Source organism: Dromiciops gliroides, chromosome 2, assembly GCF_019393635.1.
Source record: "Dromiciops gliroides isolate mDroGli1 chromosome 2, mDroGli1.pri, whole genome shotgun sequence".
Taxonomy (NCBI): domain Eukaryota; kingdom Metazoa; phylum Chordata; class Mammalia; order Microbiotheria; family Microbiotheriidae; genus Dromiciops; species Dromiciops gliroides.
The window spans coordinates 690,177,516-690,203,267 of NC_057862.1; the positions used below are offsets into that span (position 1 = coordinate 690,177,516).

The window sequence follows — 25,752 nt, forward strand, 5'->3', positions numbered from 1 at the left end:
TTTACTGAGAAGTCACAGAAACAAATAAGTAAACAAAACAAATGAGTTTGGGTAGAAAGGAAGGCCCTGCCGACTGGAACAAGCAGGAAAGGCCTCATGTAGCAAGTAGAACTTGAGTGGATTTGGAGGCAGTGAGGGATTCCAGAAGAGAGGGGCAAGGAGGTGATAGTCTTACAGGGATGTGCATGAAGTCTGGAGAAGATCATCTATGGGCAACAAGCAAGACGATGATTCACACTGTAGTTCTGTTAACTACATCACTGGTGTCAAACTCAAATAGAAATGGGGCCACTAGACTGTACATAAGAATCCTTTCGGCCTTTGTGTTGACTTAGAGAACCACATGTTAACATTACCTATGTTTTATTGTATTATTATTTTGTTGAATATTTCTCAATGGAATTTGAATCTGGTTCGGGCTGTGGCCTAGAACATAGGGCAGTAGAAAGAAAGAGGGACTATAAACGCCAGGCTGAGGACTTTGTTTTATCTTGGAGGCCAAGAGGGAGTCACTGAAGGGTCTTGATGAGGATGAAGAATTGGGCCCTCAGTTTTGGAATGGGAGAGATGGGGGATAGATGAGTATCAGTTCTGTATACGTGTGTGGGGTGGATTGGAGAGAAAAAGGACTAGAAGTGGGGCATCCAGTTAGAAAGAGACCATTGCAGTGGTCAAGGCAGAAGGGAGAGGGGCCAGACTAAGGGGGCGGCTGTGTGAAGGGAGGGAAGGGACTGAATGAGAGATTGTAGACATAGATCGACAAGACTTAACAAACGATTGGCTCTGGGAGTGAAGGAAGCAGAGGACAAGTCAAGGATGACGCTGGTTTTGAACATGGGTGCCTGGAAAGGTAGTGGTGCCTTCACTTCAGAGATATAAGGAGGCATAAGCTTAGGTGGGCATATTCCTGAAATTCATAGAATCATACATAGATTGAGACCTGGAAGGTCACGCCCCCCCCTTTTACAGACGAGGAAACTGAGACCCAAAGGAGCTTGCCTAGGGTCAAACACTAGCATTTGAGGTGGGATTTGAACCCAGCTCTTCCTGACTAAATTTGGGTCTCTATCCACTCCAATAATGCCTCTTCTGGTCCTGAGATTCTCCCAAGTCTGTGAGTCTTCTTACACTCTTCTAAAGTGTAAGCTCATGAAGGCAGGGAGAGTATCTCATTTAAACTTCATTCAAGGGGACAGCTGGGTGGTGCAGTGAATAAAGCACTGATCCTGGATTCAGGAGGACTTGAGTTCAAATTCGGCCTCAGAAACTTGACACTTCCTAGCTGTGTGACTGTGGGAAAGTCACTTAGATTTCATCCAGGGTTTGGGGGGTGTGGGGATCCTCATGAATGGACAGATAGTCCACAGACAAGGTACCTATTTCCTCTGTGGCTAGCCCTTCAGGTAAAGTCATTAATGCCTCCATAGATACCTCTACTATCCATGTGTGAGTGCAAGAGACAGAATTAATAAAAATCTTATCTTATTAACTGCCTGACCTCATGGCATTGATCGAGTTAGAAATGGCATCCATGTACACAGCTCCCTTTGTGTGAGCAGAGAAGAGCCTCAGCTGAGCTCAAAAAGCCATTTAAATCCGTCTTGGCGGAAGAGTGACTCCTTCTCCTGAGGAGCGAAGCTCCCCCCAGACTAATAACCCCTTGCAAAATGTGGCCCAGGGAAAAATTCCTCACGGATTTTGGATTTTCACTTTGTTTGTTAATCTCATAATTCAATAAAGCGAACACTCCTTGTGGCCATTTTAATACTTTTATTAAATGTTTTTCTTCCCTCCCTGAGGTTTGGGAATAGTAGGGCACATTAACTCTTTAACTGTCTAACACAGGCGGGATGTGGGACACAGTGGGAATGTCCCATCTCTGAATGGGTGGGATTCCCCAACCTGCTTTCCTCATTCCCCAAACCCCTTGTTTGATGCATCTCCAAACACTTGTTGGTTCTGAGATGTTGTCACCTTCACAGAGAGCTGACTTCCCTGAGAAAATACTGTAGGTCTTTTCTCAGTCAACTTAAATGAGCAGTCCCTCCCTCATAATTTCCCACCTGGACTAGCATAATAGCCTCTTATTTTGTCTCCCTGGTTCCAGTCTCTCTTCACTCCAATTCACCCTCCACTCAGATGCCAAAGTTAATTCCCTAATGCGCAGGTCTGGTCATGTCAATCTTCTACTCAATCAATTCCCTGTTACCTCTAAGATCAAATATGAATTCCTATGATAGGAATTTAAAGCTCTTCACAACCTGGTCTCAACCTATCTAACTTTCCAGTCTTTTTACATGTTCATTACTCCTTTCCATGAAGTCTGTGATCAGCCATGTTGACCCAAATGCTATTCTACACACACAATACACTATCTCTCATCTGTAAAGCTTATTCTCTTTCTTTACCTCACCTCTTGGAGCCTCTGGTTTCCTTAAGACTCAACTCAGTTACCACCTCCTACTCTTTATATTCATTTTGTCTATATCCTGAATATAATACAATACCTCCTTCAGGTTAGAAATCCCTTGAGGGCAAAGGAGCATATCCTGAATGCCTAGCACATCATAGGCACTTTTCATCTCCCCTATAAACCTAGGGCACACTTGGAGTATAAATACACAGATCATCAAGGAGATGTGGCCAAGGCAACTTACAAGCTTAAAGGGCACTTTCCCCATCCCCCATCCCTTCTGGTGATGCCCTTGCAATGCTCCTTGTGGCATGTGGTGTTTGCTGGCAAGTCACTTTGATGGTTCCTTTGAGCCTGCTTCTAAATAGAATGGGGTGCTTGGGCCACAGTCACCACCATCCCTGGCTCTGAGCTCTGTGGAAATCTTGTCTTAGGAGATTGCTATAGACTTTTAGAGAGAATTAGAGCCTATACCCTAGAATTAACAGAAGTCTGGGCTCTGGGGCCTACAATCTTTTGGATATGTCATAGTAGGGATGGCACATCTTGGAGAAGATGGCTAGTGAAGCCACTCCCAACTCTCAAATTTGGTGATACTGGGATTTCCCAAGGAGGATTCCCAGTTACTCACAGTAACACAACTGAGCCATTAGACATGGGTTTTGCTGCCAAGATAAGGGAGGAAAAGAAATCCCCTCCTCCTTCTCCCTCCTTGTGCTCTTTAATAGGCAAGTACTTAAGAGCTGGGGTCTTCCTCCATGGCTGACTCTTCTTGACAACTTACAGTGGGTTCAGTTTGCATCTGATCTAGGCCACAAGGAGTGTGGCTAAGGGTTTTATTTAATCCTCAGCTGCCTTCATCCAGTGCTCAATACCCTAGTACAAATTGCACATGCTCTGCTCGAAACCTGCAAAGTATAAATAAACTACTCTAAGTGTGGAAGGGGAAGAGAAGGGCACATACTATGTGCCAGGCACTGCATTAAGCACTGTATAAATATTATCTCATTTCATACTCACAATAACCCTGGGAAGTAGGTGCTGTTGTTATTATTCCCATTTTATAGCTGAGTAAACTGAGGTAACAGAGATGAACCAACTCCCTAGGATCACATAACTAATAAGTGTCTGAGGTCAGATTTGAACTCAAGTCTTTCAGACTGGGTACCCAGGGCTCTAACACTAGTTAGAAGATGATTCATTCTCTTAAATCTCACTAGCTCAGGGCCATTCTGTAATCTTGTTATACTGTACTCTCCTCTTGCATTAAATATCTTAAGGTGAGAAGTAGTATTGTTTAAAATTGTTTCCTTGTGTAATAATAAAAATGGGCACTTTTCCATAGTGCCTTAAGGTTTGCAAAGCCCTTTACATTCATGATTTCATTTGAACCTGGCAACAACCTTAGGATGTAGGTGCTATAACTACTGTTGTACTCATTTTTAGGGATGAGGAAACTGAGGCACATAGAGATCAGGGCACATGCCTAAAGTTCCTTATCTGCTCTCAGATGGTTAGAGCCAAAATCTGCCTCCCTAAAGCCTCCCTCCTGGCACTCAGACTGCTCCCCTGGGATGGAACAGAACAAGTCAGGAGCCTTAGGAAGAGGCCCAATGTTTTAAGAGGGTCACACAACCACTATGTGTCAGAAGTGAACCTTGAACGTCATGAAACCCCCTAATTAATGCCTGGTGGTTGCTTGATTAGTGCAGTATAAGATCATGTTAGCTTTTTCAGCAGGTAAGTGACCCTGTTGGCTCATATTGGGAATCCTGCCCTAGTTGGACGGTGGGAAATGGAGGATTTTTTATTGCAAATGCATTAGGTTCCAAGTTTCAGGGGTTGGATCTTAACCTGTGGCCTGTGATTTTGTTTTTTAGATACTTTGTTAATTGTATTCCACTATAATTGGCTTCCTTGATAATCCTATGGGTTTATTTTTATGCATTGAAGCACAAGATTCCAAGCAGGGATCCACAGACTTCGCCAGACTGGTCAAAGGGGTCCAGGCACAAGAAAAGAGAAAGAATCCTGCCTTTGGACATCAGCTTTCCTGAAACAATCACCATTGCCCAGGCTTGGCACACTCTTCCTCCTTACCTTTGCCTCTTGGAATCTTTGATCTCCTTTGAGACTCAGTTCAAGGACAAATATGATGCTGATACCCAAACCAGGAAGAGCCAAAACAGAGAAAGAAAATTATAGACCAATCTCACTAATGAATATTGATGCAAAAATTTTAAATAAAATACTAGCAAAAAGATTACAGCAATACATCACAAGGATCATACATATTCTATGTCCAGGTGGGATTTATACCAGGGATGCAGGGCTGGTTACTAGGAAAACTTAGCATAATTAACCATGTCAATAACAAAAGCAACAGAAATCATATGATTATCTCAATAGAAGCATAAAAGGCCTTTGACAAAATATGGCACCCATTCTTATTAAAAACACTCGAGACTGAGGGGGCAGCTAGGTGGCACAGTGGATAAAGCACCGGCCCTGGATTCAGGAGTACTGGAGTTCAAATTCAGCTTCAGACACTTGACACTTTCTAGCTGTGTGACCCTGGGCAAGTCACTTAACCACCATAGCCCCACAAACAAACAAACAAACAAACAAACAAACAAACAAACAAACAAAACACTAGAGAGCAAAGGAATAAAAGGAGCTTACCTTTGAATGATAAGTACTATTTATTTAAAACCATCAGCAAGCATTATGTGTGATGGGGATAACCTAAAAGCCTTCCCAATACAATCAGGGGTGAGTCAAGGATGCCCATTATCACCTCTATTATTTAATATTGTATTAGAAATGTTAGCTATAGCAATAAGAGAAGAAAAAGAAAGAAATTAAAGGAGTTAGAATAGGTAATGAGGAAACAAAACTATCACTCTTTGAAGATGATATGATGTTATACTTAGAAAATCCCAAATAATCAACTAAAAAGCTACTTGATAAATTAACAATTTTAGCAAAGTTGCAGGATGCAAAATCAACCCACATAAATCATCAGCATTTCTATATATGACCAATAAAGTCTGGCAACAACAGATAGAAAGAGAAATTCCATTTAAAATAACTGTGGCAAATATAAAATACTTGGGAGTCTACTTCCCAAGACAAACACAGCAACTATATAACCAGAACTACAAAACACTTTTCACAGAAATAAAGTCAGATCTAAACAACTGGGAAAATATTAATTGCTCATGGGTAGGCAGAGCCAAAATAATAAAAATGACAATCCTACCTAAGTTAATGTGCTATACCAATCAAATTATCACTATTTTTTTTTTGTGAGACAATGGGGGTTTTGTGACTTGCCGAGAGTCACACAGCTAGTGTCAAGTATCTGAGGCTGGATTTGAACTCAGGTGCTCCTGAATCCAAGGGCAGTGCTCTATCCACTATGCCACCTAACTGCCGCTATTTTTTTTCTCTATAAAATATTTTTGATAATTTGATTGGTAGCTAGGTGGTGCAGTGGATAAAGCACCGGCCCTGGATTCAGGAGGACCTGAGTTTAAATCTGGCCTCAGACACTAAAAAACACTTACTAGCTGTGTGACCCTGGGCAAGTCACTTAACCCCAATTGCCTCACCAAAACAAAACAAAACAAAACAAAAAAAACCCCCCAAACCAACCAAACAAACAAACAAAAAAAGAGAAAAGAAAAAATAATGATAAAATTCATCTGGAAAAACCAAAGTTCATGGATATCATGGGAATCAATGAAAAAATACAAAAGAAGGTGGTCTAGCAGTACCAGATCTCAAACTTTATCATAAAGCAGGAATTATTCAAACAATCGGGTACTGGCCAAGACATAGAGAGATTAATCAGTGGAACAGAATAGATAGAAATTACACTATAGCAAATGACTATATTAACCTAGTATGTGACCAACCCAAAGATCCAAGATTTTGGAAGAAAAACTCATTATTTGACAAAGACTGCTGGGAAAACTGGAAAACAGTGTGGCAGAGACTCCTCTCAAACACCAGCTTCTCCTGGTACCCTGGGCTGTTCATGCCTTCCCACACAAGGTTACCTTGTGTCTTCTCCGTATGAATCTTTTATCTACTTATATATATGTTCATGTTGCCTCCCCTGATAGAATACAAGCAACCTGAGGACAGGGACTGATTAATTTTTGTCTTCATAGCCTCATGCCTAGCACAGTGCATGGCACATAGTAAGCAGTGAATAAATGAGTGTCAATAGACTGATGGAAGAAGGTAAGATTTGGTGGGCTAAGGATGGGTAGGACTTTAGCAGTTGAGAAATAGTAGAGGGAACATTCCAGCCCCAGGGCTCCCTCTTGTCAGACCAAAGTGAAAATTCATACTCCTTTGCCTGGCATTCAGGGCTCTCCAGACTCCTCTCTCATACTGCTCTATGTACTTTGTGCTCCTGCAAAACATGTCCCTTAAATTGTCTTGGATCTTCCTGTCTCTATGTTCATCCTCAGGCTGTTCCAGATGCCTAGAAGGATTCATCCCTTCCATTTATCTGCTGAACTCCAACCTATCCTTTAAGGCTGAATCTCTTCCATGAAGTTTTCCTTATCTTCCTTCAAACCTCATAGTACTTTGGTACTTTCCCTAGGTGCTGGACTCTGCAGTATTTGCCACCGTGGAGCCCCTTCTCCTGCTCAATACTCTCTTATCTCTAGGTTTCTAGGACACCCCTTCTCCCCCTATCTGTCTGACTGCTTCTTCTCAGTCTCCTTTGATAGTTTTTCTCCTAGGTCATGCCCACAAACTGTGGGTATCCCCTAAGGCTCTGACGTATGTTCTCTTCTTCCTCCTTCCTATCTTCTTTGGGGATCTCACCAGCTTCCAGGATTCAATTCACTTCTCCATGCACATGATTCCCAGATCCAAATATCAAGCCTTAGTCTCTCTCAAGTTAAGCATTTATTAAGTGCTTACGATGTGCCATGACTCACCATCCAACTCCTGGATATCTGAGAGCGTCTCAAATTCAATATGGCCAAAGTAGAACTAACCAACATTGTCACTCACCTCTCCTCTTCCTTTAACTTCCCTCTTAGTATTCCAGGCACCATCCTCTTCCTCATCATCCAGGCTTACCACCTTGATGTAACCCTTTCCCACCCTTGTTCTCATTAACCCCATGTAGCAGATCTCTTGCCAGATCATTTCTTGGCTCACAACATTCTCTACTCTTATTCTCCTTCTCTTCACTCACAATGGCAGCACGCTAGTTCGGGTCCTTATCTCTTCTCTCCTCTTACTTGGTCTTCCAGCTTCAAGTTTCTCCCCCTCAAATCCTTCCTCCATTCAGCTGCCAAAGCAGTCTTCAAGTGTACATATCGGACCGTGTCACTCCCCTATTCAATAAACTCCAGTGTCTCCCTATCATCTCCAAGGTCTCCAGGTCCTCAGTTTGACCTTTAAAGCCCTGCACAGCCTGGCCCCCTTCTAATTTTCCAGTATTTTTACACCTTAATCCCTCCCTTTCTAGCCCCTCCCTCAGTACCCTGGACAGCTACCCTGGTTCCTCCCTGTTCTACGCTCAGAACAGTGCATTTATAATTTTCCTTGGCTTGGTGTGTCCCCCATGCCTGGAATGCTCTCCCTCCTCCCCCTACCTTCTGCGGGAGGTCTTTCTCAGGCCCCCCAAGTGCTAATGCCTCCTTGTCCCCATACGACTTTGTATTTAGTCTCTGAAGACATAAATGCTCTCTTGCCTGATAGAGTGTCAGCTTCCTGAGAGTAGAGGCAGGTTCATTTTGTCCTTGTGTGCTCAGCGTCACGCTTGGCACATAGTAGGTGGGAAGGGAATCAACGTCTTATAGCTCCTACTGTGTGCCCATGTACTCTGATAAGCTCTTTACAAATATGATCTTATTTGAGCATCACAACAACCCTGTGAAATGGGTGCTCTTATTATTCTCATTTTATAGTTGAGGAAAGGGAGGCAGGCAGAGTGACTTGGCCAGGGTCACATAACTAGTAAGTGCCTGAGGTCAAATTTGAACTCAGGTCTTCCTGATTCCAGGTCTGTGCACTGTGGCACCATCCAGAGGCCTCTAGGAAGAACCTTAATAAGTGCTGGTTGGCTGATGACTGATGAAGCTTCCCTGACCTCTCTAGCACATGGCCATCTCTTCCAAATCTGAGCTCCAAAAAGGACAAATACTTGGCATTGTCCATTGGATGCCTATCACATGCATTCAGCCTCTCAGTGTTTCTAAATTTTGTATCATTACTTCATTATTTCTGTGAGTTCTGCTTCTTCCCAGTAACTTTGGCCCACTGTTCCTACTTCTGTTCTCTAAGGGCCAAATTAAGCCTCTTTCACATGAAAACCTTTGGACTATATGAAGACAACCACTGTATCTCCCCCCTACGTCCTTGTCCCCAGTCTAAACATTCCTACTTCTTTCCACGTGGCCTCCTCATGGCAGTCTCCAGCTGCCTCACCATGATGACCAACACTCAGCTTGTCAGTGTTTTTTCCTAAATCAGGGCACCCAGAAATGAAGACAGAACTCCAAGGCAGCCTACAGCAGGTCTCTCTTCTTTCTCATTCTGGACACTACACATCTAGAGACAAAGGTCAGGATCCCATCAGCTTTTGTGACCAAAATATGAGTCTCACTGAGCTTGCTTGTGGTCCACTCAAGCCTTTGGGTCATTTAGAACTGAACTCCTGCCCAACTATTGCTATTTCTATGCTCAGGAGAAAAGGTAGGATGAGAGATTTGGATGGGGTGTCAAAGACAATCTCTTCCAGCCCACTCATTTTATAGATGAAGAAACTGGAGAAGTGAAGGCAATTTCCCAAGATCAGAGAAGTAGTAAGTGTCAGAGGTAGAATCTGAACCCAGGTCCTCTGACTCTTCAGTCATACTCTTCATTGAACAACACTGCCTTCTTGGATAGCATGAATGGTTGACTACAAGAGCAAGACTATGTGTTTAATTTCATCTCTTTATAGGCTTGGCCCAGACTCTCACTTCTCTCATGTTTCTGCCTGTTTTTCTCTTTTCTGTCTGCCACACATGTATACTTGGCATTAGAGCTGATATAACGTATGCTAGGTTTAGAGTGCATAAGACCTGAGTTAAAATCCTGCATCAGGCATACATCAGGAAGTATGACCCTGGGAAAGTCTCTTAACCTCCACTGCCTCAGTTTCTTCATCTGTAAAGTGGGGATAATAATGGCACCTGGGGTGGCTGTGAGGGTATCACGAGATCATATTTGTGAGATGCTTAGAGACCCTTAAAAGTTCCCTATATCTGCTGCTGCTGATTCTGCCCTTCTTTCTACTCACATGGCTCCCATCCTTGCTCAGTCCTCTCACCTGGAATATTTGGGTAGACTCTTCCAAGAACTCCCTGACTCCACACTCTCCCCCTTCCCACCTGTCCTCCACACAGTTGCCAACACAGTCACTCAAAGGCACAGGGCCACCATTTACTTCCCTGCTCAAGAGTTTTCCATAACTTCCTGTTGGCCGACATGAAAACACAAACCCTACAGCTTGAGATTTCCAACCCTCCAGAGCAGAACCAACCTTTCCAGAATTACTTCACACCACTCTCTTTAGTCAGACTGGTGTCCTGCTATTCCCTGACCTTGGGATTCTATTTCTTGTTTCCATGCCCTGTACAGACTCCTCATTTCCCTTACCTCCCAAGGCTTAGAATGCACTCTCCTCGCTTCTCTGCAGAAGCTCGCAATCCTAACACCTTCCAAGGTTCTCCTCATGAGCCACCTACAGCAGAGAACCCTTCTTGGCCCTTCTAGGGCAGAGACTGCTTTTTGTTTCTCTCTTTCTATGTGCCCAGCTCCTAGCTCATTGCCTTGAACCCGCTATATCTAGATCATCTATCCACATGCATATGTAAATCTCTGTACTTGTAGATCTCTATGCACATCTGTATAGTCTGTCTCTAGCTTTCTATCTCTATTTGTTGAATTCAAAGTTGCCCTCTACAGCCAAAAAGAACAAATGGGTTCCCTTCCAGATGAGATAGCCCTTCAAATACCAGAAGACAGATTATCAAAAAGGTTCTAGACCCCTTCTCTAGAAAATAAACATCCTTAGTTCTTTCACCCAGTCCCTATGACATCATTTTGAGGCTCTTCACCACCTTGGGTGCCCTGCTCTGGATAGAGACAGAGGATTTTCACACAGGAAGGAAATATCAGAGTCAGGATTTGAACCCAGGTCCCTCTGACTCCAAGTTCCCTTTCCATTAATGGGTTTACAGTAGAGTGAGAATGGTAATAACTATGACATAAGACAGAATGCAAGAGATGCTTTAGAGAGGAACAAAACATTATGGGAATTTCAAAGAGTCAAAGATGCTCTTCGTTTGGGGGCATGAGGGACAGGCTCAGGAAGAAGAAAGCACTTGAAGGGTAGGAATAGCAAGAGATCATGTAAAGAGAGCATTCTTAGGAGGGACAACTCAAGCCAAAATGCATTAGTGGCAATTGGTCTAGAACAAGGGGTCTTCATCTGGGGTCAGTGATCTTAACTTTTTTTTTATCTTAACTTTTAAAAATTATTTTGATAACTGTATTGCAATAGAATTAGTTTCCTTTGTAGTCCTTTATAGTCTTATTTTACACATTTAAAAATATGATTCTGAGAAAACAGATTCACCAGATTGTTAAAAAGCTCCATGATACAAAGCAGGTTAAGAGCCCCTGGTCTAAAATAACAGAAATCTTAAATTAGAAGGGGCCTTAGAACACAGTATTACAGATTTAGGGCTAGGAGGTGTTGAGCTACACCCTTTCATTTTACAGAGGAGGAAATTGAGGTCCATATTGGTTCAATGACTTTTGGGAGCCTCATAGACAATGAGTATCTGAAACAGGATTGGAAAGGAAGTTGTCCTGACCCCAAACCCAACACTTTATCAGCTGTGCCATTGACTGCCTAAAATGAGGAATGTATGCACTGTTGGTGTAAAAGCTAGGGGTTTCTAGAAGGGGAAGAGAACCTAGAACTCTAGAGATTATCTAGTCCCCCTACATGCCTGGCCTTTAATTTCCAGGTGAAGGAAGTGAGGTACAGAGAGATCAAGATAACTGCCACAGTCTACCCCCCTCAGCTGGTGTGGCTGAATGGGGAGAGAGGAAGGCACATTCATTGGGACAGTAGCAGAAGAAGACCCTGAGATCAGAGAAGACCCTGAGTGCCACACAAAAGAGTGGCATTGAAGGTTTGGAAGGTCCAACAGAAAGAATTAAGTCCTCTCTGGTGGTGAGAAGGGATAGGAAGGATGAGCCAAGCAGGGAAGTGAAATGGGTAGGATTTGGTAACTTATTGTACTGTGTAGGGGCCAGGGGCACAGCAGGGGAGGGAAAGAGGCCAAGATAATTCCAGATTTCCAACCTGGGCAGCTCCAAAAATGCTGGTATAATGAACTAAAGTGGGAAAATTAGAAACAAACTTTTCTTTTTTGTTTATTTTTTAAGCTCCCCATATCAAGGAAAAGTATAGGGTTGGCCCTCATCCCTGTCCCTACTCTTCCAGTTATTGGCAGCTGAGAGGGAGGCCAGGGGAGATTTGGAAGCCATTGCTGAGAGGGTAGAACTGAAGCCAGGGGAGGAGAAGCTATTGCCAAGGAGCAGCACGAAGAGAGAGAAGAGATGCGGACCTAGGACACAGACAAAGAGCGAGAGGGGTAAGGGTGGAGTTGGGAAATTTAGAAACACAGCTATGCTCATATGCCTTGAACTAGAAGAACGTGACTTCACTCTGTGGCCAAATCCAGCATAAACAGCCAGCTGATGAATGTGGCTTAGAGCCACAAAGACCTGGGTTCAAATCTTGCTTCAGACACGTTCCATCTGTGTGACCCTGGGCAAGCCAATGAACCTCTAGGAGTGTCAGTTTCCCCCTGGGGAGAGAGGAGGCACTGGCCTCAAATGTCCATTCAAGCTTTAGATCTATGATCCTGCTGAAAAATTAAAGGGAAATCGAGAGATCCCAAACCAAGTGCCTTCTCAGGTCTGAGGGGGAAGGTTATTTGAGAAGAGGAGGAGTCATTTACGTTCTCTGTATCAATGTTCTTAAGCACCTACTATGTGCCAGGTACTGGGGATAGGCAAACAAACTGGCCCCTGCCCTCAAGGAGCTTCCATTCTGATGGGGTAGACAATGTGTATGTGTCTTAGCATCATGTCCACTCTCATCCAGGTGAAGTTTTTCCCAAGGGACAGTCCTGTGACTTGTGCCATGTATGCGTAAAGGGCTGTGGCTCCTACTAGCCTGAGGAGGCGGGAGGGAGTAAGTATTTATATAGCACCTACTACGTGCCAAGCCCTATCTGATCCTCATTTTGCTGTTGAAGACACTGATAGAGGTTGGGTGACTTGCCCAGGGTTACCCAGCTAGTAAGTGTCTGAGGCTGGATTTGAACTCAGCACTTCTTGACCCCAGACAGGGTCCAATGCTCGTGCCACCAGTTGCCCAAGAGAACTGGGAGCTGTCAGCTCCATAAAGGAGTAAGCGGCCTAATCCATTGGGTTGGAGACACACTTTGAGAGGGATGATTTAAGAGACGGCTTTTGAACAGCAGTCTCAAAGCCTGGAGCCATAGACATGGAAAGGGAGCCGGCCTCCCATCAGGTCCCTTGAATGCAGTAGCCCTAGAGAGGACTGCCCTCAGTGAGGTCATTTTCTCTGCTGGTTTGAACTGAGATTTGAGCTGCCCATAAAAAACCCCATTTATGTTTGGGCATTATCTGACGCATTCTCAACTGAAGAACTTCTGTGGGTTTACTGACTCTTGGCAGCTTACATTGGTCTTTTTGTTGGTCCCAGCATTGGATGGGAAGGGGCTGAGCTGGCTGAGTGTAAGCTAAGAACTTGCCTCCCACTTGGAGCAATCAGAGAAGTAGCTTTCCTCCTGAACCCAGACTTGTTCCCTTATACTATCAACAGTTGGGGGGTGTTAGATATGCCCAGCCCATAACCCCTTGTGGAGACAGGGGTGCTTGAAGCCTTGGTGCTCCCAGGTCCTGCCTCCCCCTGTCCTGGCCAGGACCGAGCACAGCTCTCTGTGAAGGAGGGCCAGCCCCGCTCCCTCCCAATCACAGCTAGCCTTGCCACGCTCAGCGCCATCTATGTTTATATCTTCAGATAGCCCCATATACAGAGACTTGCTATCGGCAGACACAAAGCAGATGACGGGGTACCTGAGGAAAGCCATTGGCATTTGGGGGAGCCCAGAAGGACCTCACACAGAAGGTGGCGCTCAGTTTGAATCATGAAGGAACGCTAAGGGGATCCTAAGAGGCATTGGGACAACCAGGGCAAAGACATGGAGATGAGATGGAAAAGCAAGGTCAACAGAGTTGGGCCACAAAGTGCAAGGAGGAAGGTCAAGGGGTAACAAGGCTGGGACAGCAGTTTGGGGCCAGGCTGGGAAGGGTTTTACAAGACAGGCAGAAGTGTGGACACTTGGCCTGAGAGATAATAGGGAGCCACAGGAGATGTTGAGGAACGGGAGGTCTAAAAGTAGAAAGTGAGATGAATGGTTGGGAAGTGGGAAGGTAACTTTTGCTTGGCAGAAACAGTGTCCTGAAGGGAAGGGGCAATCTCTCGAGCAGGGCTCCTACAAGGGGATGAGCTGGAGGTCAGCCAAAGGGCATCCAAAGTAGGGCAGCCAGGACACTGGACTGCAGCCACGTGGGGCCTGGCAGAAGGAATAGGGCATGCTTAACCCAAACAAGAAAAGACTTGGCTTTGGCCGGGCAGAATGGTTGCTTTTAAGGCCCAGATGAGATTGGTTCTGTTTGGCCCAAGAGGGTAGTTCTAGAAGCAATGGGCTGAAATTCCCCTGGGAAGGATTCAGGCTTTATGGTAGGAAAAAAGTTGCCAACAATTAGAGCTATGTAAGAGCTCTTTGGGCTTCCCCTCATGGGAGCTCTTCACGCACAGGTTGGGCATCCAGTCAGTCAACCAATAGGCATTTATTAAGCACCTACTAAGTACTAGACACTGTGCTAAATGCTAGAGGTAGTAAGACAAAAATGACAGTCCCTGCCCTAACGGTGCTTACGTTTGATTGGAGGAGACAACACGTTTACATTTCCAAAAGTGCTTGTGAAATACAAACAAGGTCATTTTTTTTTTGGAACAGAGGGAGTGCATTAGCACTTGGGAAGAGGGCTGAGGAGGGGCCTTATGTCAAAGATGGTCTTCGAGCTGTGTCTCAAAGAATAGGAGGTGAAGAGAGAGTGAACCTTGGCATGGGAGGCAGACAGCCTGTGCAAATACGTGGAGATAAGAGATGGATTGTTGCAGATGAGAAACTGCAAGAAGGCCAGTCTGGTTGGAAAGGAGCCTGTGTGAGGAGAGAGAGCCAGACTGAAGCTGAAGCACTTTAACATGAGACAGGGGGGCTGGTGTTTTATCCTAGAAGGGCTGGGCTGGGGGGGGCATCCCTTTGTGAGCAGGACAGTTACATGGTCAGATCTGTGCTCTAGGAAAATCATTTTTGGAAGCTACATGGAGGATGGATAGGACTGGGGAGAGGCAGTGAGACCAATTAGGAGGCTAAAACAAGAGATGCTGTAGGGGGAGAGATGACAAATCGTGACAGCAGATTGGATATTTGGGGTAAGGCTGAAGATGTGAGGATGATTTTAAGGTCTTGAACCAGGTAACTGAGAGGATGATGGGGAATAAGGAAAAAGAGAAGTTAGGAAGAAATGTAGGTTTTACAGGAAATTATAATAAAATCTACTTGTCATCTGGTTGTAGAAGGTACCATTGTTCAGTTATACATTGAACTAGGTTGCCACAGAATTCTCTTCCAACTCAGAATTTCAGTGATTATGGGCAGAAAGCTATTTCTCAGCAAGGTTAATTCACCAATAAGGGGCAGCTAGGTGGTACAGTGGACAAAGCACTGGCCTTGAAGTTCAAATCTGACCTCAGACACTTACTACCTGTATGACCCTGGGCAAGTCACTTAACCCCAATTGCCTTAAAACATCTGGGGTCATCTCCAGTCATCCTGATTTATATTTTGCCACTGGACTCAAATGGCTCTAGAGGAGAGAGTGGGGCTGGCAACTCTGCACAGCCTCCCCTCACTTAAATCCAATTCACTGCAAGTCAGTACATCACCTCCTGATGTCACTGTCCTCTTCAAGAATAAAGGATCAACAACATCAATGCACCAATATGAGTTAGAACATTTTTTAAAAAGCCATTTGGTATCATACAGTAAGAGTGAGTTATTCTATTGCTAGGACTAACCCTAAGGATTTTATTGACAAGGAAAAAGAACCATCTATGAAAAATCCTTCTTAGAAACATCATTTGCAACAACGACTACCAAATGGAAACAATCTATGTGTGCAATGACTGCAGGGATGACTAACGTTAGGGCATATCAGAGGATTGTAGATTTAGAGGTAGGAGGAGCCTTAGAGTCTGTCAAGTTCACTCCCTCATTTTACACATTAGAAAACTGAGGCTCAGAGAAATTAGGGCATTTGTCCAGGGTCATAGAGTAAGCATCTGAGGTGGGATTTGAACCAAGGTCTTTCTGACTCCAGGTCCAGTGGTCTACTCAGGCTGCCTCTGTATATGAACATAATGAAATATAGGGAAGTCTATTATTATACCATAAGAAAAAACTACAATACTTTTCATGGTTTCATTAGTGTGCGATCTCTCCCATCTGGGCAGGTCACTGACCCTCCATGTCTCAGAGTGGGGGTGGGGGAGAGAGAGAGACAGAGACAGAGAGATACAGAGAGAGAGAGAGAGACAGACAGAGAGAGAGAGACAGAGACAGAGAGAGAGACAGAGACAGAGACAGAGACAGAGATAGACACAGAGAGAACTCAGAGTTGGATCCTTATGGTACAAGATCCTGGAGTGGGGAAAGGCTGTTACTGCTTAGAACTGCACAAATGTATTCTAATCATCATCGGGTGAAGTCCCTCCTCCAATTGTTGGCTTGCTGTACTCAGAATGAGCTTGGGATATAAGGTAACAGGAAGTTGATTGATACCCCTTGGCTTAGAGGATGAACTTGAGTTTCCAATCAGCCTTTCATCCCCACAAAGTCAATCCACCAATTTCTGATCTGCTCTAGACCTGGACTAAAATCAAGGTTGCACCAGAATTTGAAAATTTTTCCTCTTTTCTCATCTTGTGGACTTGAGGTGATGTTGCTAGTTTTTTCAGGACACCAAAAATGACTATCTTTTCTGGAGATCTCCCTCAGCTCTGCTCCAAGATGGTGAAACTGGGAGCAACTGCCTGGCTTTGAGCCCTTGGTTGGCCTTGGGTGGGAATGGCCATCAACAAGACTACCCAGTAGGCAAAGTGTACCTTTGGTGGCCTCTCACCTTCTGTTTTTGCATCCCCCTTTCTCTTTCCAACCAGCTAATGCCCTAAGGCTGCCCCCTGGCTCCCTAGGCCTCCTTTTCTCCTTAACATCTCTGCAGCATTGCCCCTTCCCCCTCAAAATATCCTCTGAGTTTCATGACATGGTCTTGTTTTAAGTCAGACATTTACTGATCTCCTACAGTATAAGAACCTTGTGTTTAGACCTGAGGGGGATACAAAGTTTAGGTAAAACATAGTTCCTGACCTCATGGAACAGACTTGTAGGAGGAGGATGACCCAAGGTATCACCAATGGTATAGGAGGGGTTCCAGGATAGGAGTGAAGTTCTAAGAAGCTTCGCAAGGAGGTGGGAAAGTACAAGCTATTTTTGTGGGGAGGATGGTGGTCCAGCTTGACTAGAGGCTCGAGTATATGGAGGGGAGTAGTTTAAGGCTGCAGATGTCTGGGGATGCTCGACTTTGGAAAGCCTTGAAAACCAGGCAGGAGCAGAGCACCATATTCTTCTGCTACCTCTTAGGCTGCTCTCTGTGGCTTCCCTTTCCTTCTTTCCACTTCTTAATACATTTTTGTCCTTTTTTTTTTTTTGGTCACAGTCTCTGTCTACCTCACGGATCCCCCCTCCAATTTCCTGAATTCAACTATTACTCTGATACAAATGGTTTCCAATGGCTCCCTCTTTAGCCCTGGGGACCTGATCATTAGGTATTTCCTGGCTTAGCACAGGGGCCAGCACATAGTAGGTGCTTATGTGTTTACTGGTTGATTGATTGATTGCCCTCTCTCAGCTGGCTGTCTTCACACTCTGTAGAAAGGGCACTGTCTCCACCCTCCATTACCTCCTACAAAAACCAGCACCTCCTCTACCCTCTAACACCACACCATCCTGGTGGGAAAGGAAGGCTTACTTCACTTCCTGACTCTGGATGGTCTCATTAATCATTAGTCATCTTCCATGTCTGTAATTCTCCTTATCCTTTTCTCTTCCTCCTGCCTTCCTTGGCTTCATTTAGCTGAAATCCCCCCTCCTTGCAAGAAGCCTTTCTTTCAGCCACTGAGAGATAGTGCAAACTTTCATCTATTGATCTACCCTGCCTAGAGTTGTTTGTTCATAATTGTCTGCATGTTGTCTTCCCCACTAGACCGGGAGCTCCTTGAAGGCAGGGACTGTTTTTGTCTTTCTTTGACCCTCTAGTGCTTAGCATATTACCTGGCATGCAGTAGGTGCTTAATAAATGCTTGTTGACTTGACTATCCACCTTCTCTACTTCCACTGGATCTAACCACAGATGGACCCAAAATAAAAATGGGTAAATGAATACATGAAATCCTTTCACTTGGCCTCAGTTTCCCAATCTGTAAAATGAGGAGCTTGGAATAGATGGTTTCTGAACCCCTCACAGCTCTCTTATAATCTTGTGACCTGAAGTAAACTCTTTTGTCTGCCCCCCTCCACCCCTTGACCTTAAATTCTTTAAGTCTCTCTTACTTCACTGTCAGAATAAGTTGGCACTTCTTAATGAAGCTGTATCCCTTTGGATGTCTCCCAACCACAGCACCCTGAATCCTGCCCACCTAGAGACCACCCCTGGTTGGTGAAGGGCAGGACTTCTTCATTTCCCCTTTGCCTCACCCTGAACCTCCCCTTCCAGGTACCACCAGGATCCCTCCTTCCATCAGTGCAACCCAGGGACCCCCAGGACCCCTAAGAGCCCTGCTGATGTACCTCAAGAACCACTGGGCCCTTCTGCCTGCCTTGCAGGTGCACCCTCCTATACATGCTACCTCCCTCATTAGGAAGTGAACTCCTCCTGATCGGGGCATCTTGTGTTCTATTTGTATCCTCGGCACTTGTTTGGCATACAGTAAGTGCTTCATAAATGCATTCCCACACTATTTCATCTACCTCTCCACTCTAGGTCCCATCCTCTCCTAATTCTACTGGGAGAACGTCCAATTTATTTGTCCTTCCATCCACCCACAAGCCTTGACTTGTGGACATACCATGTGTTTCCAAGAAACATATTCAAATGGAGGAGACAACAAGTGCATAGCTAAGTCTATACAGAATTAATATTGAGAATAAATATTAATATACACACAGGAGCTAATAGAAGGTAGCTTGGGGGGAGGGCACCGACAGTTGGGGGGACCATGGTGATTCTGTGGAACAGGGGTGAGGAAGGAGAGCCAGCACAAAGACTGGGAGATGGAACGTCTTGGGGTGAACAGACAAGGCTTGTTTGGCTGGATTATGACTGAAGGGGAGTAATAGCCAATAAAGATGGATAAAATCCTGGGGCTGAGTGGGGAAAGGCTTTCAAAGAGAGTTCATATTGGAACCTGGAGGCCCAGGCCTTCCCAAGGGGAGCCAGGAAATGACAGGGTCAGATCTGCAGGTGAGGACAACCACACAGGTGTCTGTCTGGAGGCTGATTGGAGTGGGGAGAGACTTGAGGCAGGGAGACCAACAAGAAGATTAAAAGAGGGGACATGTTCTTTGGGTTGGTGACATCCCAAGCCATGCCTTGTGGGTGGCCCACTCTTCTGTCTGCAGGGAAGGCCAGACCTGCCCCAGGACCCTGGGGACCCAATCACCAGAAATCTCTCAAGGTGGGGTATGTGTTATATATAGTATAAAGTGTTCTAAGCCTGGCATGTGAAAACTTCAGTTCAAATCTGGGTTCTTGAGCATGAATTAATCTCTCTGGGCCTCAGTGTCCTCATCTGTAAGATGGGGCTAATCAAACCACCTAACTCTGTAAGGGGTTATGAGGCTCACATGAGAGCCAGTGTAAGAAGCTTTGTGAACCTTCAAGTGCTACCTAATGATGATTTATCAATAGAAGGAAAGAACAGGGACTGAATTTGTGACTTCACTGATGAAGGCAGTCCCTGAATAGGAAAATCATTCTACCGATGCCTGTCAATACCTTCTCCACAGCTCAGTCTCAGAGAATTGTCTATAGAGCATTGAGAGGTTAAGAGACTTGTCCAGGGTCACACAGCCAGTGTGTCAGGGGTGGGACTCAGACCCAAGTCTCCCTGACTTTGAGACAAGGTCTTTATACACTCTTATTATTAGAACAAAATACAAATAATCCTTCGGCGGCTTCTCTTGGCAGGATTGTGTGTCCAGGAAGCCCCTTAACGCATCCTGGAAATGTGGGTGGTTTCTATCATTCCTTCCCTCCCCAGCTAGCCCTCTCCTTACCTGGCTGCCTCCTTCCACTCCATCTCATCACCATCATGCTGCAAGGTGTCCATCTCCGTGAAGAGGGTTCGGGTGGGGAGACCACCCTCATCCCCCAGGATGTAACGGAGCCTCTCAGCAGCTGGGGACCCTGGGAAGAGAGGAGAGAGGCAGAGTTCAGTGAATGTGCTCTGGTCTCCTGGAGGCAGTGTCCTGGTGTGGGGGGTTCTGGGGCCATCTGTACTGCCTGGGCGGAGACGAGGCTGTGGGAAGAAGGTTCAGTGGCCCACCTGGGCTGACAACTGACATCATGGAGGAGACTCTTCTGACTGGGGGCCACTGACACCAGCTCCCAGCCCCATTGCCCAGGGCTGCGAGGCTGATGCCTGGCCAATCGAAGTGGCCACTTGTGACACCAGAGCCCAAGGCTTACCTGTAGGTAGCATGTCTGAGATGTACTACGTGATGGAGACGTGATGGAGAGGAGAGAGTGAGGCCTTCTGGCCTCCCCACAAATCGACCACATTACTGTTTGTCCATGTGTCCATTTCCCTTTCCTTCCCGGTTTCTGTTGAGGATGCCATCATCCATCCACAATCTCATTTTTGCCTTTTCTCTGTCCCTCACTACTCTTTTCCTCCATTTTCAACATTGGATTCTTCATCTCTGAAGTCATCCCCATCTCTCACCCAAAGGCCATCATCACCTCTTGTCCAGACAATTGCAAGAACAAATAGTTGGCTTCCTGCCTCCAGTTTCTCTGTTCTCTACTCTGTCCAAGAGCTGCCCAAATAATCTTCCCAAGGCCAATGTCTGCCCAAGCCACTCCCCCTGCCTCTAGGAGAAGAGGACTCCTTATCCTGGCATTTAAGGCTGCTGACGGGTTCTGGCTTGCCTTGCAGTCATTTCCCATCACTCCCCTTCATTCACTTGATGTTCCAGCTAAGGTGGAGCCCGTGGATATTCTCTAGATGTGCCATTTCTTACCCTTCAGTGCCCTTGTGGTACCCAGAGTATTGGCCATGCTGGAGGGGACTCCCTCTTCATCTCCACTTGTTGGGATCTTCATTCAGAGGCCAGCTCAGCCATGGCCTTGTCTGGGAAGCCTTTCGTGGCTGGCCCAACTGTCCACTCCCCTAATCAGTGACCTCAGAAGCTATCTGTGGTCCAACCCCTTCATTTCATGGGTGAGGAACCAGAGTCCCAGAACTTAGCACATGGCCTGGCACATAGTAGGTGCTTACTGGACATTTGTTCATTGATCTGGGATTCAAAGCCTCTGACTCGACATCTAAGGCTCCCCTCCCCTCCATCCCAGCATGCATCTCACTTTTACTTCAAGACCTCCAGGAAAGGGAAACTTACAACCTCCCAAGGCAGCTGATCCCCCTTTGGGACAGCTCACATGATCAGGAAGGGTTTCCTTACCCTTGCCCCAAACTGTGCCCCCTTGCCCCTAGTCCTGCCCTCTGAGGTCAAGTGAGGCAGATCTTACATGTAACAACCCTCCCTCCTTTTGAGAGGGTCTCTAACCTGAACCATCCTCGGCATTGCTCTGACTTGTCACATCTTTACTAAAACACAGGACCCAGAACGGAACACAACACTCTGGCCATGGGCTGACCAGGAAGGTGAAGAACAGACGAATTCTGGTCCCGGGGAGGAGACCCTTGCATTCCAGTTGGACTAAAGGGCTTGGCTGCTGGGGAGGAAGGTAATGGGGATTTCAGTTGGCTTAGTAACGGACAGGCAGCACCAGCAGGGTGGGGGAATTCAAGCCTCCATACCAATGCCCTCTGTGACCTTGGGCACACTGTGACTTCTTCCTGTGCACCCTGTCCCCAGCCCGCTGGGCTCATGAGCAAGGAAGAATCTTGTCCCAAGTCTAAGGACTCTTGTGAAGAATTGAAGATGCCTAGAATGAATAGGAACCTACAGACATTGAGTCCAAGAATGGTCAGAGGGACTGGGTAGAGGTAGCCAAGGAAGGCAAGTCACTGCCCTGGCTCTGAGGCAAAGGGGCCGAGCCGAAGGTTCTCTGGTGAGAAGGGTGGGATGGCCTGAGGTCCCTTCCTGAGCTATTACCTTCTCCCTGGAATATGGGAGCATTGTTGTCTCCGGGGGCCTTCAATGCAGCACCCGTCCCCAGCGCCAAGGTCACCGTCAAGCAGCTGCTGCCACCGCCGCTGATGCGTTGTTGTGCTGTGGGCCAAGGTCTCTTTCCACCGTTCAGGTTACAACCAATTGGCTTTTGTTTCCCAGCCAAGCACCAGGAAGAAGGGGAGGGGGGAGGGCAAGGTGGGAAAGGGAAGAAGGGGGGGAGCACCTGCATGTGCAGGGAGAGGGAGGAGGGAGACGCTTCCATCCAGAAGGAGAAAGGTTCAGATGGAGAAGAAGCTTGGCATAACAGGTGCTACATACCCCCAGAGACATGACCTGAGGTCTCAGCAGCAGCGGCAGTGGCAGCGGTGGCGGCGGCCGTGGCAGCGGCCGCTCGGGACCTCTGGATGAACTTGCAGAGTCGCTTCATCCTCTCGGTGGGCATCCCTCTGGTCCACAGAACCACCTCTCACCACCTTATCCCCCAGGTCATAGCAGGAGAGCCAGGCAGGTTCGCACCCCTCTGAACCGGGCGAGGACTGGTCTGCTTCTAAGACTCTGGTCCTTCACATTCTTTCCGCAGAGCCCTTGGCAGCAGGTGGGCTGGCTGGAGGGCTGCAGACAGGCTGGGGCTGGGTTGTCCAGCAGCCGGGCAGGGGTGGGCACACAAGGCGGGGCTGGAATGTTGTTGCAGAGCAGAGCAGGCTAATCTCTGTTGACGACACCCAGAGAGGGGCTGGCTTGGCTTCTTCCATTGCCAAAACTCTCCTTCACCCACAAGCTTTGAAGTCTTCTCATTCTCACCCCAACTCCCAAGGCGAGTTACAAACAGAACCAAGCAGGCCCCCAGCTAGTGTGTTCCAGGGGCGTTGTGTGTCTGGCCTGAGGACATTCCTCTGGGGACATTGGAGCCAGTGACACCCATAAACATCCAGGACCTGGCATCTTGGGGCTTGCCATAACCCCATTCAGGTTAAGTCGATCAATGAGCATTTACTAAGCACCTACTCTATTCATAGAAGCAAAAACAATTCTTTCCCTTAAGAAGCTAAGGCCACTCTAGTGGAGGAGACTGCTACATACAAGCAAGCTATATTCAAGTATCATGGACACAATTCATAAATGCCTCTTAATTGATTGACTCAGACTCATAGCACTTGCTCTGTAGTTGCACAGGCAGAAGCTTGCTTGCCACATCAGAAGGAGAATCCAAGTTTCTCAACCCTGGTCCCCGGTTCATGGCACCTTGTGATGGGGGTTAAGACAGGCACGGGCCTGACCCCTCTCCAGGAAGATAGCCTTCCTCCTTACACTTGTAGGGACAGCTTCAAGGCTGATGAAATGCTTGCTGTTCTATCTGAGTGGGAAGCAGAGGCAAGCACAGGTGTAGGTTTAGGGGTTGGCCAGGAGGGCATGAGCTGGCCTGATCTGGACAGATATTGGCATGCACCCAGGGGTGGATGGGAGAGGTCTGAGTGAAGGGGTGGCTGTGATATACAGATATTAAGTAGCAGAAGTAAGGTTTGAGGTCCTCCAGAGTGGCTTGAGAAAGGAAGTGAAGCGAGACTAGAGACATTGGCCAGGGTGAACTATGCCCTGGGTGCTAGTGCTGCTTCCCCCAAATTCTGTGCCCACTCTGTGCCAGTCGGGGGTGAGTGGTGCTGCAGGTCCAACACAACATGTCCAGATTGTGAGCTCACTCCTCGAGGCTGATTTAGAAGATGGCCCTGGACGCTAGGCAATATGGCGGCTGCATAGCAAGGTTCACAGCATGAGCAGGACCCACTTAAAGTAGGCAATACTGACCCCGCTGACTGATGCCACAGATGTCAAGGAGGCAGCCAGTTTACCTAGTAATTCATAGCATCACAAATCCCAGAGAGGGCAAGGACCTTTGGAGGTCATCCCTCACCCAGCCTGCTAATAATTACCAATGACACTTCACAAGACACATTATGTACCTTGTCTCCTTTGACCCTCTCTGGACAGACTTGTGAGAGAGCAGCACTATTAGGAGTACTATGCTGCAGATGAGGGACATGAGCAAGTGGTCTTCCAGACTCTGCTCTATGGCTCTCAACAAGGGGAACAGGAGGCAGCCCATCCATACCAGGCTGGGAGGGCTCTTGTTGTTGGGAAGTTTTTCAGCCTAAGTCTCCCTTTTCCTAAATTCTGTCTGCTGCTTAGTTCTGCCCTGAGGGGCCAAACAAAGGTCATCCCTCTTCCATGTGGCAGCTCTTCAAATAGGTGAAGATGGCTCCTCTGAGCCTCCTGTTCTCCAGATGAAATAACCACCTCTCTGTCACCCGATCCTCAATGCCAGTGACTTGGTCTCTATTCCCCTTTCCAGGTGGTTTGCTCATTTCTGTGCCTACTCCAATATGTCAAGAGAATGAAATGACACATGCAAAGAGCTATTCAAACTTTCAAAGTGCTACATTATTTCCAGTTACCATTCTGGCTTCTTATTTTAAGTCAGCGACTACTCCCCTGAACATGCCTCATCTTGTCTGATCCCAGAGGAGCCTAAACAGGATTAGGTCTGGGTTGGTCCTTGGATGGTAGACCACCTGGCAATATTGGCTACCATAGCTCTTGAAGATCTGTCCAAAGAGACTCATGTAGACACATCAACCAATTTAGATGAAAAGAAACAAAACATTAAACACATCATTTGTAGAAGATCAAGCTCAGAGCATGGAAGAGGAATGTAGATAAAACATAGGATGATAGAGCTGGAAGGGACATTTGAGGCCATGGAATCTACCTCCATCAGTTTGCCACTGAGGAAATGGAGGCCAGAGAAGTTTAGGGACTTGTCTAGGTCACCCTGGTAGTAAATGGCAGATTTTGCCAACCCTAGCCCTGTTCTCACTTTACTTTTTTTGGGTGAGGCAACTGGGGTTAAGTGACTTGCCCAGGGTCATACAGCTAGTAAGCGTCAAATGTCTGAGGCCAGATTTGAACTCGGGTCCTTCTGAATCCAGGGCTGGTGCTCTATCCACTGTGCCAACTAGCTGCCCCACTTTACATTCTTCTTACACCTTACTTCTTACACTGGTCACTAGCACCTCTGGTGTGAGGGTTGCTGAGTCCTCTTCAGGGCTGCTCATCTACCTTTGGTGTCCAGTTCTCACCTGTGGCTCCAAGAAGCTACAGTGTGGGCAGTGGCCACTTCCTGGTAAAATGGTTTTGGCGGACAGGCCAAACCAGATGGAAGGTACCCTATGGGCTGGCTGTTGGTAAGTTGGGGAGAGTCTATTCTAAACATGTGAAAACTGCCCCTGGTGGAACACTTTGTTCCAGTGACCATGAAGGTGACTGAAGCAGGCGCTATGGAATAAACAGAGCCACTGACCTTCCTGGGTTCCTTTAAGTCCCAACTAAAATTCCACCTCCTATGGGAAGTCTTGCCCAACTCTTAATTCCAGTGTATAGCTTGTTCGTCCATATTTGTTATCTTCTCATTAGATTGTGAGCATTTTGAGGGCAGGACTGTCTTTTTCCTACTCTAGTATCTCTAGTGGCTTAGCCCAGCCCCTGGCACACAATAGGTGCTTAATAAATGTTTATTGACTGATGCTAATGTTTATGATGAGCTGAGGATATTGCACATAGTCAAGGAAAAGAAAGGATTTAAAAAAAATTATGTAAGGTATATTGGGG

General features: G+C 46.3%; 1 protein-coding gene across 1 annotated transcript in view; it reads right to left on the bottom strand.

Annotated features, from left to right (window-relative positions):
• The window catches only part of SLC4A5 (solute carrier family 4 member 5), an 81,200-nt gene extending 58,583 nt beyond the window's left edge, over positions 1 to 22,617 (bottom strand). The window contains exons 1-2 of the mRNA XM_043987773.1: positions 22,408 to 22,617; positions 20,008 to 20,137 (exon numbers count right to left, since the gene is read on the bottom strand). Coding sequence (XP_043843708.1) covers positions 20,008 to 20,137; positions 22,408 to 22,531 — 254 coding nt within the window. The 5' untranslated portion in view covers positions 22,532 to 22,617. The remainder of the gene's footprint in view (positions 1 to 20,007; positions 20,138 to 22,407) is intronic.
• Between the last annotated feature and the right edge of the window lie 3,135 nt (positions 22,618 to 25,752).